General features: G+C 39.3%; 2 protein-coding genes across 4 annotated transcripts in view; one reads left to right on the top strand and one right to left on the bottom strand.

Annotated features, from left to right (window-relative positions):
- Window positions 1-1,456: 1,456 nt before the first annotated feature.
- Window positions 1,457-7,362, top strand: esd (esterase D/formylglutathione hydrolase). Its single transcript, XM_085385376.1, has 9 exons — window positions 1,457-1,569; window positions 3,283-3,357; window positions 3,475-3,563; window positions 4,789-4,887; window positions 5,068-5,192; window positions 5,281-5,400; window positions 6,337-6,435; window positions 6,609-6,776; window positions 6,946-7,362. The coding sequence occupies exons 2-9, from the start codon at window positions 3,290-3,292 to the stop codon at window positions 7,024-7,026; spliced, it is 849 nt and encodes a 282-aa protein (XP_085241502.1). The 5' UTR covers window positions 1,457-1,569; window positions 3,283-3,289; the 3' UTR covers window positions 7,027-7,362.
- Window positions 7,363-11,190: 3,828 nt separating this feature from the next.
- Window positions 11,191-16,058, bottom strand: part of lrch1 (leucine-rich repeats and calponin homology (CH) domain containing 1) — a 103,056-nt gene continuing 98,188 nt past the window's right edge. For all 3 annotated transcript variants that reach the window (XM_085385623.1, XM_085385622.1, XM_085385624.1), the window contains one exon: window positions 11,191-14,164. In XM_085385623.1, the coding sequence (XP_085241749.1) occupies window positions 14,051-14,164 (114 nt within the window). In that variant the 3' untranslated portion in view covers window positions 11,191-14,050. The remainder of the gene's footprint in view (window positions 14,165-16,058) is intronic.

A 16,058-nucleotide genomic window follows, 5' to 3' on the forward strand; every position in this document is an offset into this window, starting at 1 on the left:
CATCTCAGAGAAGCCAAATCAGCTCTCATCACCTGATGATGCTTTTATAGCAATGGATTCGACTGCAAAATGTTAGCCTTACTGGGATGACACAGGAATCGGCTGATCTCATACACGAGCAAATAATAATATGAAAACTGAAGAGAATTTTTTTTCTTTTAGCCTTTAGAGTTGAACTAGGTATCTGTGAATATTTAATATATTAAGACTAGATTCCCAGTAATTTTGTAAATCTGGAATGCTAAATTGTAGCTTTATTCTCAAAATAAAAATGTGGAATAATTATTAAAATATGACATTACTTTTGAAAATATTATCTCTTTTATAGAAACGTTACTTTTTTTCCCCTTCCACCTAGCCGACTGTGTGACCGATGGAATTATGAGCAGGAAAACTGTTTGTGTGTGACAAATTCGGTTTTCAATGGAGTCCTCAAGAGCACATGGCTGCAGGCGTAACCATAATCATGTTGGGAGTGTATTTGAGGCTGCTGAGTGAATTTAATCTGTGGTGGGTTTTTTTCAGTTGGGGGGTGGGTAGATGAGGGGGTGGTGGATGATTTGAAATGGTCTAATTTAGGAAGCAGCTGCAGAGACAGACGGGGCACAAGTATTAGTGTACTCTGTTTGTATTTAATAAATTATTCACAATCTAAGTTGTGCTTTACGGTAAAAGAGAGTGAAGATTACAGGAAAAAACTGATGATATGGACAGAAAAGTAAAGGAGATGCAAACCTGCAGGAAGTTAGGGAGGTGGTGTAAAACAGACTGAGAGAGTTGCAGAGAAACAGAATTACACACATACAGAGACAATCAGATAAACATAGACAGACTTTATTGGAGTGAAATGAGACTTCATACACAATTTAAACAAATAACAGGAAGAAAAATGCAATTTTCTGTCTATCTTGGATCAAAGAGTGAGATTTCTTCTGCTTTTGAAAAGTGGAAAAGAGAGGTTACCAGTTCTTACATGTAATAGAGAAATTTATCCATTCATGGGCAATGCAGGTGCCCCCTAAAACACTCGGGTTTACTACAAATTATGCAGACCTACAAATCCAGACTAATTGGAATGAATTATAATTTGTGGAGTACACTATTACAATATAAATGTTACAACATGACACTATGAAAAGCCTCTATCTTCTGGTCTAACAGTGAAAAAAACGACTTTTAAGGCCTTTGCCATTTAATTGTGTTTTATAATGTTACAGCTTTATTCCTAAAATATGATACATGATTTAGGTATATGATTTAATTCTTAATATATTAAGAATTTATTCCGATAAACAAGTAAAATAAAGATATTATAATGAACAATACAAACAATATTGTTAAGTATTACTGGTTATTGCTCTGTGACTAGCAATGCAGCATTCTTCCTGATAAACACCGGCGCCATCTAGCGTCTATCTAGGGTTACATCAAGTCCTGCAATATTCTAGGGGGTGGCGTCATCACGTCAACCTTGACGTTGTCGTACTGTGGACTCTGTGCTTTGCACGGCATCGGCGGGGACTTTAGCAATTTATCCAGTTACACTGATAAATTGATTGATTTAATAAGGTATGTGTTAGTCATGTGTTCTGCTGCTGCTTTGCTGCGTCCCCGTGTTTTCACTTATGTAACTTTAGACAGAAATTAAAAATGCCACTCAAAGATATCTACATGGGCTAACTTTACTTGCTAATCCTTGCACGCCCAACTCTTATTCTATTGCTGACCAATTTAACTCCGTCTGTGTAAAATCTTAACAAAAGCTTAGTGTGAATGGCTTAAAAGACATGTTGCATGTATAGAAAGCGATTATGTTTAATTCGGCGTCATGCAGGACGTAATTTGGATTGAATGTTGTACTGTAGGTGCTTTGCCTTGGTCACTGTCGTTAGTACCAGGGGTTGACTTTATTTTAAGCCAAGGCTGGAGGGTGACAGCAGCCCATACACTGACCTGTGGTTGTATTCGTTGCTGTTGTGGTCAGATTTGACATTTTCTGTAAGCTGCTGCTCAGCTGCCTTAGACTTTGAGACTTACCGTTGTTTCTCAGAGTTCGCCGACTGTACTTGCAGCGACGTCGCCTCGTGAGTACAGTGGACAGGTAACGGACGCTTCTTAGCCGTCCTAGTTAAAGCCTGAACGTTAATCGCAACCACCGCGACATCAGTTGCATCTGCTTAGTGTTTGGACTACCTGCGTTTGTGCTTATCAAATCCGGGGCCTCATTTATCGAAAGGTTCTCAGATTGGTGCTGAGCATTCACCTGTTTGTTCATGGAGCCATGTATGGAGTGTTTAAGTTCTTTTAAATGGGAATGCTTCTTAACCTGACTTATTATCAGTGCTGCTGCCAATAAATAGTTTTAATAACTAAGCCAAGTCCAATCCAAGTGGACAGTAACTAACAGTTACATCACAATACCTTATTACACATAAAGATTAGGGTGTAGTAGGATATGAAAGCCAGGCAGTCCATATTTCGAAGACTTGCTCATTTCTAGCTCTATATTCCCCCTCGATCTTCCTAGACTCCGCTCATTCATGATCAAAATACCTCTTATTTACTTCAAATGTGGCTTCAGCTTAGCACCTCAGCTCATCCTTTGACTGAAACAACCCCCTTTAACCCTGCTTTCCTCTAATTGGCTGCCTTCTGCAAACAGAAGGTAGCTTCAGTGCCTAGATGACCATATTAGCGACACCTGCTGTCTTTGATGTGATAAAGAGCTAAGAGTAGGAAAAGCTGCGTGACAGCTGAGCTCGTACAGACACTGAACGCATTATTTCAAACTCTATCATGTTTACTTTGAGCTTTCATTGTACAAGTATTTACATGATAGAAAATAAGGAAATGCATAATATGGCCTCCATCCATCCGTTTATCCAATTCAGGGTCGCAGGAGGCTGGAGTTTGTCACAGACGTCATAAAGAGTGTGTTCAGGAAGTTCAGTTTGTATTTTAGCTTTGTTATCACCTTTTATAGAGATATTATATCCTATATTAATTCAGTTTGCACTCATTGTATTTATATTATTAAAAAACAGTGTCATTTGTTGCTCTTTAAAAGCGTGCTTAGTACAAGAAACATCCTCGTGTGCATCATTAAACTTCCATAATGCAGTGCTTCACATTTGCACCCGATATAAGAGATGTGTACATTACTGTGAAACAAAACCATCTCACCCAGTGGGGAGGTTGAGTAATGTGGGCTGGATGTAGTCTGAGTGACTTTAAGCAGGAGTACACTGTGTTTGCGTTTACTCTGCTGCTGTATGTCCTCAGATCAAAGATGGCCCTCACACTAGTGTCCTCCAACAAGTGCGCTGGCGGATTCCAGAAGGTTTTTGAACATGAAAGGTGCGACACATCTTCAGACACTCCTTTGGCCTCACCTTCAGTGACTTTCTCATGTGTGTAAAAGTGTATAAATGTGTAAGAAGACTGCACTAACGTGTTTGTATTTACTCTGTGCAGCACTGAGCTGAAGTGTAAGATGAAGTTTGCAGTCTATCTGCCTCCAAAGGCTGAGACCGATAAGTGTGCCGTCATGTACTGGCTCTCTGGTGAGTTTTTGAGTCATTGTTTACCTTGATCCATTAGATTAAGGTGTGTAAATGTTAAACGTTTTCTTAGATCAGTTGAGGAGTTTTTCTCCTGTTTAAAAGATTAGTAAATAAGTCAACAGGAAGATCCTGACTCGGTATAATGTATGACAGGTGCTAAACAATGCATTGTTTGTTTAACTGAAGAAGAGAAAATAGACCTGAGAGGGCAAAAAGCTGGAATTAGTCTCAGTTTGGTTAAAAAAGAGAAAAAGAAAATGATGATGATTTCAATTTTTTAAGTCAGAATTTAACATTTTCTCACTGTAAAGAATTGTTAAATCAAATTAGTAAAAAAACCCTCAAATTTATACCTGTTAGCTTAAGATTTTTAAGTTCGCTAACCATGCTAAATGATTGGCTGAAAGCGATAGGTGTATAGTTATGGACTGTAGAATTAGCTAAAATTAAATGGATAAATTGTTTGCTGAAAGAAACAAATAGCTGAGAGGAGTTAATAGATTGTTCAATATTTTTAATTGCTAAAAATTTAAAAAAAGATATTTATCAATATCCAAAAGTAGCTAACAGCGTAAAGTCATCTATAAGTAGTGGCAAAGATATTTAAAAGTAGCTTCAACATAATGGTTAAAAAGAAATAATAGACGAAGGGTTAACTGTAAATGCTTAAAGTTGTTTGCTAAAAGTAATGGAGATATGTTTAAAATGTTAGGGTGAAACGGTGGTGGCATAATAGCAAATCTGGTAATAAATGCATGGCTATATTATGTTATGACTGTAACAGTAAAGCCTCAGTCACATTAGATTGTGACGAGGAAGAATCAGTGATTTCCAGGTAACTGCATTGGATTTATTTATTTTTTTTACAGTTGTTGACAGATTGGTCTCCCAATCAATAGGCAACAAGATCTCAAGTCGCACTAATTGTTGCAGTAATTTTGTTCACTCTGTGGTGTTCGACCACTGTTATCCTTACGTGGCTCAATCACTCAGGTTCTCCTTCTAAATGACTGTAGTATGAACGATAACTTAAACACAGCCTAACTGTTGAATTTTGTGAAAAATGTTAAAATATTGACTGATATTGATTAAAAACTTTTTTGTGAAGCATGAAATCAAATGAACGTATTTGGACAGCCTTCAGAAGATGATTTGATCATAAGCTATCATGCCTGTTCAGAGCAGCGGTGACTGCGGCTCATCAGTTTTCACTGTCTCTCTGCAGGCCTGACGTGTACGGAGCAGAACTTCATCACCAAAGCCGGCAGTCAGCTCGGTGCTGCGGAGCACGGCATCATCATCGTAGCTCCAGACACCAGCCCCCGTAAGTTCACCATCTGATAGTAAGCACCTCAGCACGAGTGCGCTTACGTCTTTGTGCTGATTCCCACGGTTTGTTTTGAAGTCTTGATTCTGCTCAGTGAAATCTCTATGAAGGTTATGGTGGGGCTTCAGCATCTTTAGAGCTTTTGTGACTGACCAACCATGTGTCATCCCTCCTAAGGTGGCTGCAACATCGAAGGCGAAGATGAGAGCTGGGATTTTGGCACTGGTGCTGGTTTCTACGTCAACGCCACCCAGGACCCATGGAAGACCAACTACCGCATGTATGCCTACGTCACCGAGGAGGTATGACGGATTTAAGTCTTCCACGTCCAGCAACACCTGTTTTTCCTAAAGCTCCTGTGATTTAAATAGTCTGCCTCGTCTCTGTCAGCTCCCTAAACTGATCAACGCTAACTTCCCCACCGACCCAGAGAAGATGTCCATCTCTGGCCACTCAATGGGCGGCCACGGGGCGCTCATCTGTGCCCTGAAGAACCCGGGGAAATACAAGGTACTGTACTATTCACTTGTACAAGAGAAAAGGCTTCATTAATGAGGGCAATTGGTTCATCTCTATAATCTCTAATAGATTTAAATTAGCTTTCATTTTTATTTTGTTTTTTAATCATAAATAACATTTCCTGTCATTAATTTGTCAGTCTGCTTCTGCTATGCCTTTTAATAATTTTTGTTATGTGCCAGGGATAATGAAAAGTTGTGAACTGTGTATGTCATTTTGACTGTTCCAATTATCAGACAGATTAAATTAAATGTTTTAAGTGTATCTGGACACACTAATTGAAATATTCCACATCTACACACAACATGTTTGCTAACGACTCTGACTTCAGTCTAATTGAAGTAAAGCTGCGTAAACGCTGGAAGCAATCTGCTCGTTAACGACCATTTCTTTTTTTTTTTCCTTGATAAAAATGGTGCAAAAAACGAACGCATAAGGACAAAAACTGTGATGAAAATCAGAGCTAATGAAGATGTGTAGATAGGCTCAGATAGACGGGATTATACAGGCGATTGCATTTATTAAATTTTCAATTTTATAAAGTGCCAAATCACAACATTTGTTGCCATCAAGGCACTTTATACTGTGAGGTAAAGAGCCGAGAATCAAAGAGACGTAAGGTGTGGTGGATTCTTTGGTTGTATGAGATTTGGTTTTCATGTCTCAATTGCTCAGTTATGTAGTTTGCCCAAGTACTCTTTTAAAAAGCCAACACCAGTGAAACTAGTAAATCATTTTTCTTTATCAGATTTGTTTCATTAAAACTTCAGGAATCTCTGTGGAAACATTTTATTGTCACAAAATATCACATCACCAGAACTCTTGCATCCTGTCAGCCTCGGCTGTCCTCTCTCTTCACTTTCCATCAGTAGAAACACATTCTGAATAACTGAAAGATGCTGATAGATCCTGATGTGTCTCCTGCAGGCTGTGTCTGCATTCGCTCCCATCTGTAACCCGATGCAGTGTCCCTGGGGACAGAAAGCTTTCTCAGGATACCTGGGCCCTGATAGGTCAACATGGGAGGTAAGAGCACTGAAGTTAGTGGCCAAAGAACCTACTAAAACATGACCCCTAAGCTGCTGGATGAAGAGTCAATGAGAGTTTCAACGAGGAGAGTTTGGCCACCAGAGCAGAAGAAACGGGTGATAATGGAGCATGATCATGTGACTTATGCAACTCGTCATTATTTCTTTCAGGCGTACGATGCTACCGTGTTGGCAGCTTCGTATTCCGGTCCTCAGCTCGACATCCTCATTGATCAAGGCAGAGACGACCAGTTCCTGTCAGCTAGCCAGCTTCTGCCCGACAACCTGATCGCTGTCTGCTCCGAGAAGAAAATCCCTGTCGTCTTCAGGCTGCAGCCGGTCAGTTCCTGTAGTCTCTACAAAGTAAAAGCTCTGATTCTTGTCAGAGAAATCAGAAATGTCTTCAAATAAGTCGTACAGCAGCTGAGAAAATGAAGTTTATTTATTTTTGATCTTCATATTTATGCAACACCTGATCTGTGTCACTGTATGCTGTTTCCTTCTGCAGGGCTATGACCACAGCTACTTCTTCATCTACTCCTTCATGAACGACCACATCAAACACCACGCCAAGTACCTGAATGCCTGAACAGCCAGATCACTCTGACCCTGCTGCCATCATTCACCTTTTCTGTTTCATTTCTCCTCCGACTTCCTGTAGCACTGAGTTCACCCGTTTCTGGGAACTAAACAAAGCATGTCAGCTCACTGACAATTCGTCCCACTTAGAAGCCTTTGTGCCTTCACTGTGAAAAGAAGAGAAACTTCTGTTTAGTATTTTTTTGGGGAGGTGTGGTTACAGCCACGTTTCTAATATCAGGAAGTATTCTTGTGACCCGACTGCCAGCATGTGGATTTTCTTCTGGACTCAGAGCGGAGACTGGTCAGTCTTTCATAAGAATAAAATAAAAAAATAAATCTTGCTGATAAATTTTGGTGTTTTGTCTTCATTGCATTGCTGTTGAGTGTTTTTTATTTAAATTTGATTTCTAAAGCACCAACTTTGAACAGTCGACTCAAGAAGCTTTATATTGGAAGGTAAAGACAGTAATACAGAAGGAACCCCAACCACCAGATGAACCAGCACTTGGTGACAGTGGGAAAGAAAAACTCCAGAACCAGGCTCAGGGAGGGGCCGCCATCTGCTGCATTTGATTGGGGGAGAGAATAAAAGACACTCTGTGGAAGAGAGGCAGTTTTAGTAATTATTAGCGATTAAATGCAAAGTGGTGTATAAGCACAGATTAAAATAAGGTGAGTGAAGAAGCAGCAGCCTGGGTCAAGCAGTGTAATGAAGGTTCACCTGATCCATCAGCAATACCAACCGGGAACGTTTTAAGGCTAATCTTAAGTGGGTGCCTGCAAGTCAGCAGTCTGAGAGTGTAGCGCTCTATTGGGGTAATATGGTACTATGAGGTCTTTAAGATTAGATGGCACTGATTATTTCATCTTTGTGACTGCAGTTATATAATCGGCCCTTAAGACAATTTTAAAGCTTAAAATGAGCTTCAAAGTCAATTCCAGCTTTAAGGGGTTAACATTTCTTTCTTGCATCCTTTGGTCATAAAAACAGTAACAGAAACATCCGTTTGTAGTGATGCATGCTGTTTTTTTAAACTTCAGAATGGCTAATATACATAAAAAAAAAAAGCTCAAAAATACAGTATATGAAGTTTTCCAAACTTCATGTAAGGACTTACTTTGACATTTTTCCTTTTAATTAAATAAATATTGAGTTCATGTTTTACCATTTAGAGATTTTATTGGGGATATTTCACTGTTTCAAGCCTTTTGGGTTGATTATGTCCTCCTTTATCCTCAATTCATTAAATGGCTGCTCATCTGTCAGCCTGGTTCTGCTGCAAGTCTCTACCTGTTAAAAGTAAAATCTTCCTCCCTACCGTTGCCAAGTGCAACTTAGTGGTTAGCACTGTTGCCTGGTACAAACCCAGACTTGGTCTTTAAGTAAGATGTGCACGTTCTCTAGTACTCTAGTTTCTCCTGCCACCAAGAACCACGCTATATTAATGCTGTCCAGTTTGACCGAGGAGACTCGTTCAATATCAGAAATGATGCATCAATAGAGTCAAATTTTAGAGAAATTCAAGGGAGGAGAAAAAAAACTTATACAAATGAGCCAACAACAGACTTTTGTTTCAGGTGAGGTCTTTACTGATAAAGTGAAATACAGTACAGTATATACAGTATTCACAGCAGTTAAGGCGACGTTACAGGGACTATTCATGCATGTAGATTTGAGTTGCTGTACAACAAAAACTTACACAAAGGTTCACAAAGCGTTACAAAAGGGTATGTTACATCCAAATTTCAACAAACCTGAAAATAAGTCACATAAAAAATAAATGTGCTCCCAGTCAAAGTACAAAAATGTGAGTACAGGCTGTTTCTGGACAATAGATTTGTACAAAAGATGAAACCTTAAAACAAAAACACACACTGCTTTAGGTTCAGCAGGCACACATTTACATATTTTACAACAGCGTCACGTTTGGAACCTTAAAGGATCAGTGTGTAGGATTTAGCCCTCTTAAGAGACAGTGTTTGGTTTGTTCCTTCTGATCTCACACTTGATGGTGACCTATAATAACACAAGTAAATATTACATTTCTACTTATAGCTCCCAGTAAACCCCCCACACTGGCCCTTTAACTCTCCATCTCATTTTCAAAGGTGACTTCAGATTTGCTCAGTTGCCAAAACAAAGATATAAATACAAGTTTAAAGTGCAGATTCTGTTGGGGAAGCAGCCAGTTTGGTTTTATTGCTTTTTCCCAAAACGCTGTGACATGATGTGCACAGATCTGTGGAAAATGGCATGATTATGTGAAGAAATGCAGATAGAGATTCAAAATAAGCACGCTGGAATCATCCGGCTCTGTTACTTATGTCACAGCTAAAGCCGACATGCTAATCCTCATAGTGGTAGTTTTCTCACTGTACTGTGTTATATTTAATATTTATTACATTGTTATTAAGAATGTAATAAGTATGTTTCCCTGCATGAATCAACAACTTATTATGGAGTGGAGGGGTATGCATGCCTGCATGATCCCAGGAGCAATGGTAGGGTGAGGGGGACAGGCTAAGAATGATTTAAAACACCCCTACGTAGAAGAAGCCATCAGACCAGTTAACTCACCTGAGAGAGGGGTTCAGGGGCAGTAGCCGCAGTAGGGGCCCCAGTAGTGATGGCACTCCCAGTAGGGGGTGGCACCCCATTCAGTACTTTGTGGGCTGGTTGAAAGTGAGCAGTAGGGGAACTGGCATCCTGATCCACAGTTGCTAAAGCTCATTGTAGGGATGAATGAGTACATTCTTACCCTGTTCACGAACTCAGGGCAGCAACTGAAGGAACAACATCATTGATACAAGCAGCAGAAATGAGGTTCCTCTGATGGATGTCTGAGCTCTCCCTTAAACACATAACTCCGTCAATCAGAAATCGTCAATCTGAGTAATTTTCCCCCGCAGTCTATGTAAACCAGCTGAGATGATTAGGACATCGGACTAAAATAAGAGATCGTGTCTTTTGACTGGCCTGGGAACCCCTCGGTCTCCCTCTGGATAAGATAGCAGCTGGTAGCAGAGAAGATAGGATCGGTCCTCTTAGACCGCTGCCCCTGTGGCACAGATAAGTGGCAGAAAAATGGATTTATTGATGGAAGAATTATGGTCTGTTTTTGTTTAAACAAACTTAATCTCTAGGTTAAAAAAAAACATTGAGCTTTTTATTTGCTAATGTGAGTGTTTCATGGTGAAATATACAGTACATGAACAAACAAATTCAACAATACAAAAAATCCTTGTGATAAATAATATGTACACAGGCATACAGCACATTTACATTAAATCCTTTATGTTTTATCACAGGAGAGAAAAAGGTTTGTTTTGGCAACTGTCAAATCTATCCAGTGGAAGCATTTATCTATTTATTATGGAGTTCTTTCTAATTACTGCTGAATATTTAAGTAGCTCAAGCTTTGGATTCCAAGCTGCACAGGAAAAAACAACAACAAACAATTAAAAAAAAAAAAAAAACAACCAAAAATGTAATCCCCCATTCATACAATGTTGTTGAATGTTGCTGTTTCATGTGGTGACATTCTGGCATTTAGGAGGAAAACATAATGTAATGCTTGTTTTAAAGGGGCAGTAAGAAGATTTGGGTTAGCGAATGTCTCAAGTGCAGCCCTTTTTAAAAATCTGGTCTAATGACCATGGTAACTTATGCTAAACATATGGTCATTTATTTTATATCCTGTACATTCCTGGATAAGACTGCAGTAGGCAGTACATGGTTGGTTTATTTTGTGAATAAAAACAGTCAAATCAGGCGTCCCACAGTCACTTTTATGCTAGCACACCCGGAGCCTGAAGCAGAACGCCTGTGTTAACCCAGGACGCTGATAACAGTGTTGTGATATGTGATGACTGTGGTTTCAGGTTTTGCCGAGCCAGCTAATGCAAAGAAAAAGTAGCTTTGTTAAACTTGCTATATAGCATAAACCTTAGTTTCAGAAACAAGTCCAGCACTTGTCTGACAAGTAAATCTGCCAAACAGTACAACATAACTGTTGTGTATCAATGCAATCACACAGCAGAGGCTGATCAAAGTCCATAATAATGTTATTCAAAATAATACTTCCTACTACCCCTTTAAAATCTCAGTCTGAGCCAGGTCTGCACAACCACATGTTTCAAAAGACCAACCAGCAACTGCCTTGATTTCACACACACACACACACACACACACACACACACACACACACACACACACACACACACACACACACACACACACACACACACACACACACAGATACTGTTGACGTAGCAGGCTGTGGAATGAAGGGCCAACAGTGTAGTAAACCCAAACCTACCCTGAGTCACACAGTCTCTGATCTCACACACCAACAGCTCTGGCCTAAACCTCAGAGGGTAGAACCAGTTCACTCACGAGCCCCTCATGTGCTCAACTGTTCAGCAGAGGAGCGTTTCATTTTAACATCTTCATATTGACTGCTAAGCAGCAAAAACCTCATTAGACTCAAGTTTTTAAACCTAGGGATGTTTTTTTTAACATAGTGTTTTAAGAGTTTAAAAAAATGGTAGAGTCTTAACTAGCTGAGACTGTCTGAGCTAGGGCGATGGCTACATGAAAATCTCGTCTTCACACACACCTGAAATATAAAAGTCACATACAGTTTCAGGTGGTCTACGAGGCCTGAAGCTCAGACATAGACATATTACTCAACAACAGGCCCCCGGGCGCAGACCCTTTCTACAGTGGAGAATGACATCATCCAGAGCCTCTAGTCTATTACAGTATAATGGGTTTGTTTTTTTGGTCAGTCTGTTTGTCCTCATGGATGTTGTCTATTTGTCGTCTCTTGAAGTCGTTTTGTGTGTATTAGTGCAATGTTTCTCTGTGGTGTTTTTTGCAGTTTCTTTGTAGTCACTTGTTGTGTATACAGTAAGGGTCCTGGCTAGACCGCCCATGCTAAAAAACCAAGCCCTGGAATGGCGTGGCTACGTCTGCAGCCTGTTCGCAGCTCGGACACAAAACATTTCACTGCATGTCGTACTCTGTATGATTGTGTATGTAACAAATAAAGCTTGTTTGTTTGTTTGTGGTTAGTTTCTGTCTCTTTGTTGTTGTGGTGTGACCATCTGTTGTTTTTTATTATCTGTCTCTACAGATGCAGATTCTTAGTTATTGTGTGTCTCTTTGTAGTCATGTTGAGTGTGTTGTGTCTCTTTGCGGGTAGTTTTTGTTTTGTCTGGCTGTAGTCATGTCTCTCTGTAGTTATGAGGAGTCAGTTTTTTTATCTTTTTGTGGGTACTTTTGGTTTTGTTTCTTTGCATTCATTTTTTGTCTCTTTGTAGTTATGGTGAGTCACTGTTATTACCATTTTTTGGTGGGTTGTTTTGTGACCTTTTGTCACTGATTTTTATCTCTTTGTAGTCACCCTGGGTCTGTGTTTTCTTTTTCTTTTTAATGTTCCAGATGAAATTAGCTGATCCCTTCAAATTGGGGCTCTGAGCTGGGCCACCCTGACCGTGGGTCCCTGTAACTGTAGGCCTGTTCAGTAATCCATCCATGACCACAGTGATGCATAATGTTCCCTTGAAACACTGACTGGTTTTTGCTTTTGTTTGTTCATTTGTTCCACTACCACCACATGTTTTGGCACATTAGCAAACTGCATCTCATGACAAATACCACAATAGGAGCTTCACGGACCAAGTCTGAAAACGTTTCCAGGTTCCTTATGTGAGCACTGACTACCAACACGCGTAAAAGGATAGAGGGTAAGAAAATAATCACCTGGAATCCATCAGAAGCTTGAGAAACACAGATTAGTGTCCCCAGACTAACGCACACTCAGACCTGCCTCATGGACGAGCAGACAGCTCCACACAAAGTCATACTACTAAAAATGTATAAAACACATACAGTTATACCTAAAATATATTAGAGAAAAATATTTTGGCCTTCTTTCCGTTTGACTGTATATAACAACTCAAGCGGATTTTCTCTGCATCTCTTTATATTATAAATAGTTTCGTGTTTAAATACAAACTGCAGGTAAAAGCCGACTCCCTCTACATTAAGACTAAAGTATTTTGGTTTTATTCTTTTCAGGGTAGTGAGAGCAACACACTAATTACTCACACAGTCCAAAAACACTTCACCAGAAACCTCAGTAGGAAAAAAAAAAATCTGTAGAAACATAACTGATAATTTAATAAAAATCATTTGTTAACATGTGCATAGACACCATGATATAACCTGGTGAAGTTGGTGCAACTGCAGTACGCCACAAAGGCTTTGGCTCCAGCCAATCCACTCGCAATTTAGAGTTCAATCGTGGATTTAAAACAACACATTACCAGAGCCACAGTCAGAGAACGAAAACATTGATTTTGAGAACACAGATGCATTTTTTTTAAAGAATATACCAATTAAGTTGTATAAAAAAGAAAGAAAATTGAGGTAAATAATTGAATGGAAGAATTATAAAACCCCCTCCTCCCCAAATTGCAGATTTAAGATTAAAATTATTATTTCAAAAGAATAAATCTATATTTTTTTTATAATATATTATGACACTTTCTAAACTTTGAGCCTTTTCTCTCACGTTATTTGTGATATTTTCCCCAAACTTTTCTGGTTCTACTCTCAAAATCCAATCTCACTTTCTGTCACATTGGTCTTCATGGTTCAAAAGTTTGGTACCAACCAGTGTAAGAAGATGACATCAAACAAACAAACAAACAAAAAAGATAATTTGAGTTTCCTAGCACACCCTTGGCTTGGCACGATGGTAAAATCTTAATTGTCCAAAAAAACTGTCCTCTTATGAATTAGTAGATAATACACTTCTGATGGGTTTAGTTCCCTTAACACCATTTTTTATCCTTGAATACTATTTTAAAAAACAAACAAACAAAAAAACCACTCTGTTACTTAAGCTCATGAAGGATCGGAGGCTTTTTTTTAGCGTTGTGTGAAATCACATGAGCGATTTCATCTGGGTGAGTGTCTGTGGTACGTGTCAGTCGGTTGAAGCTCCGCCCATCTTTACTGCTCACGTCAGGGCAGAGTGTCTGGGGGAGGCTTCATCCACCAGAGCCTGCACCGTGATGGACACTTTGACCAGGCCTTTCTCCTCCAGGATGTGGTGAGGAAGACACAGTTTGTCCTGCAAGAGCAAAAGCAGGGAGAGAAAAAAACAGCAGGAGAGAAGAAAGAGAGCAAGAGAGAGAGGGAAGGAAGAAATGTGGGAGCAGAAGTAGAGACAGGAAAGAGACAAAGGCGGCACTGGGTTTAGTCAACACTTAAATCTAACGTCTGTTATTGCACGTATGTCTGCACATTCAATACGTGCAACTCTAGCTTCGTCTTAGCTTAGTGCTGCTTTTCTGTTGAGAGTTAGTTTAGAGTTTATATGTATAACGATGCAACACGTGATGTTAAGTTAACCGTCCATTACACTCAGACAGTTCAGTTGGAGCAGTCTGAAGCGTGGACTCAGTTTCTGACATCATTAGTCAATCCTAAGTCATTAGCTAATAACTTTGACAAGATGTTAATCAAAGAGCGCATGTTTTCATACCACAGATATATCCTCCAAGACTGAGATTTACTAAATAAACTTTAGTATTTTACCCAATATGAGTCATAATAAAAAAACACAAGAGAGGAAGGTGTATTCCTGAAATCTTCTAAAGGCCAGAAGTCTTTTTGCAACAACAGCTATCACCATCCGGTGGCCTTCTGATAGAATGCAGTTGTAATGCACTTCACCATTAGCTTTATTTTCCAACCATGAAGCTATGTCTCTTTCTTTTTTTTTTTTTACTGCCCACCTGTGATGACACAGGCGCACAGCCTTGTTCAGAGCTACTGTGTGCTAGTGGCAGCCAGTAAGAAGAATGTTGGTTTAAAGGGAGTGGTATGAACTCAGGAGCTGCACCAAAGCCACTGTGGTATAATTAAGGATTGTTTTGAATTATGAATTATGCAAAGCTACCCTAACTAACTAGCATCAAACTAAAAGTATTGTAATTGTTATTGTAAATGAGCACAATGTGTCTGCCTTTGATACATCTGCAAGTCAAACGTCCCTGTTTGCAATATAATGTCCAAAATAAGGCCAGTTTTTTTAAATGTCACCTCTTCGTCCAATCTGATTGGTTGACACACTATGTGTGAGAAAAAAGAACTCTTGTAGAAAAGTGGCTTTATTCAGACATAAAAGCAGTGCATCAGTCTGCATATGGCTAAACCGGATGTAGGTCATGAAAAAAAAATGAACATGGAGATGACAGCTGACGTTGGTCCACTTTCTATTTTTTGTGATTTTATTGAATCTGTGTAGATCTGAATATGGTTGGGAATGAAATGAGCACATGAAACCTCCACATGTTAGACCTGAAAAGGTTTCAATATCAAATCCTAGTTGTACTCTGACCATTTCTTATTTCACATGGATGGACCTATGGCTGCCTAAACAATGACACCGAAGAGCAAAAAAAATCCCTAAACTGTATTTATTACTGATCTTTAACAAGTTCTAATATCATACACAGGTCATAAAAATAATCGTTCTTACATGAAATCTGTGCAGAGAATGTGGCATCGACAGCAAATCACATTTACTCTTCAAATCATTTCATGGAATTTGAACAAGCAGTAAACTACTTCAAATAATCACATTGTTCAAAAGCTTATCTGTTGTCCAGCTTCATGGCGATCATTCATACATAAAGATATTTACCATTTTCATACCATCACAACTATAAACTATAAATACTGGAGAAGACCTCTGTTCTCATTCACCCAGTGAGCTGTCAGGCATAGTTGTGTCTTTAAAGATTCAGTGGGCACATGTCCACATTCCTTTAGTTTTCAATTCAAACAGAACAGTCTGCAACTGCTCCATATACAGAAGACTAATATATAACTTATAAACTCATCGGGTTACTTTAGCCCTTCAAATATTCTCCAAAAACAGTCACATTGCATATCAGGGTGCAGCAGAGCTCAGTGATGTAACTTAAAATGTTCTCTCTGCAGGTGCCGGACAAACGTAA

This window comes from Rhamphochromis longiceps, linkage group LG16 (genome assembly GCF_057381845.1).
Source record: "Rhamphochromis longiceps isolate RC_006_pf linkage group LG16, R_longiceps_female_GT1.1, whole genome shotgun sequence".
Classification (NCBI taxonomy): domain Eukaryota; kingdom Metazoa; phylum Chordata; class Actinopteri; order Cichliformes; family Cichlidae; genus Rhamphochromis; species Rhamphochromis longiceps.

Excerpts from the sequence above, each read along its gene's own strand:
- esd (XM_085385376.1), top strand. The coding sequence starts at position 3,290 with ATGGCCCTCACACTAGTGTCCTCCAACAAGTGCGCTGGCGGATTCCAG. Across the intron at positions 3,358-3,474 it reads AAGGTTTTTGAACATGAAAG|CACTGAGCTGAAGTGTAAGA; the intron begins GTGCGACACATC and ends TACTCTGTGCAG. Across the intron at positions 6,777-6,945 it reads TCGTCTTCAGGCTGCAGCCG|GGCTATGACCACAGCTACTT; the intron begins GTCAGTTCCTGT and ends TTCCTTCTGCAG.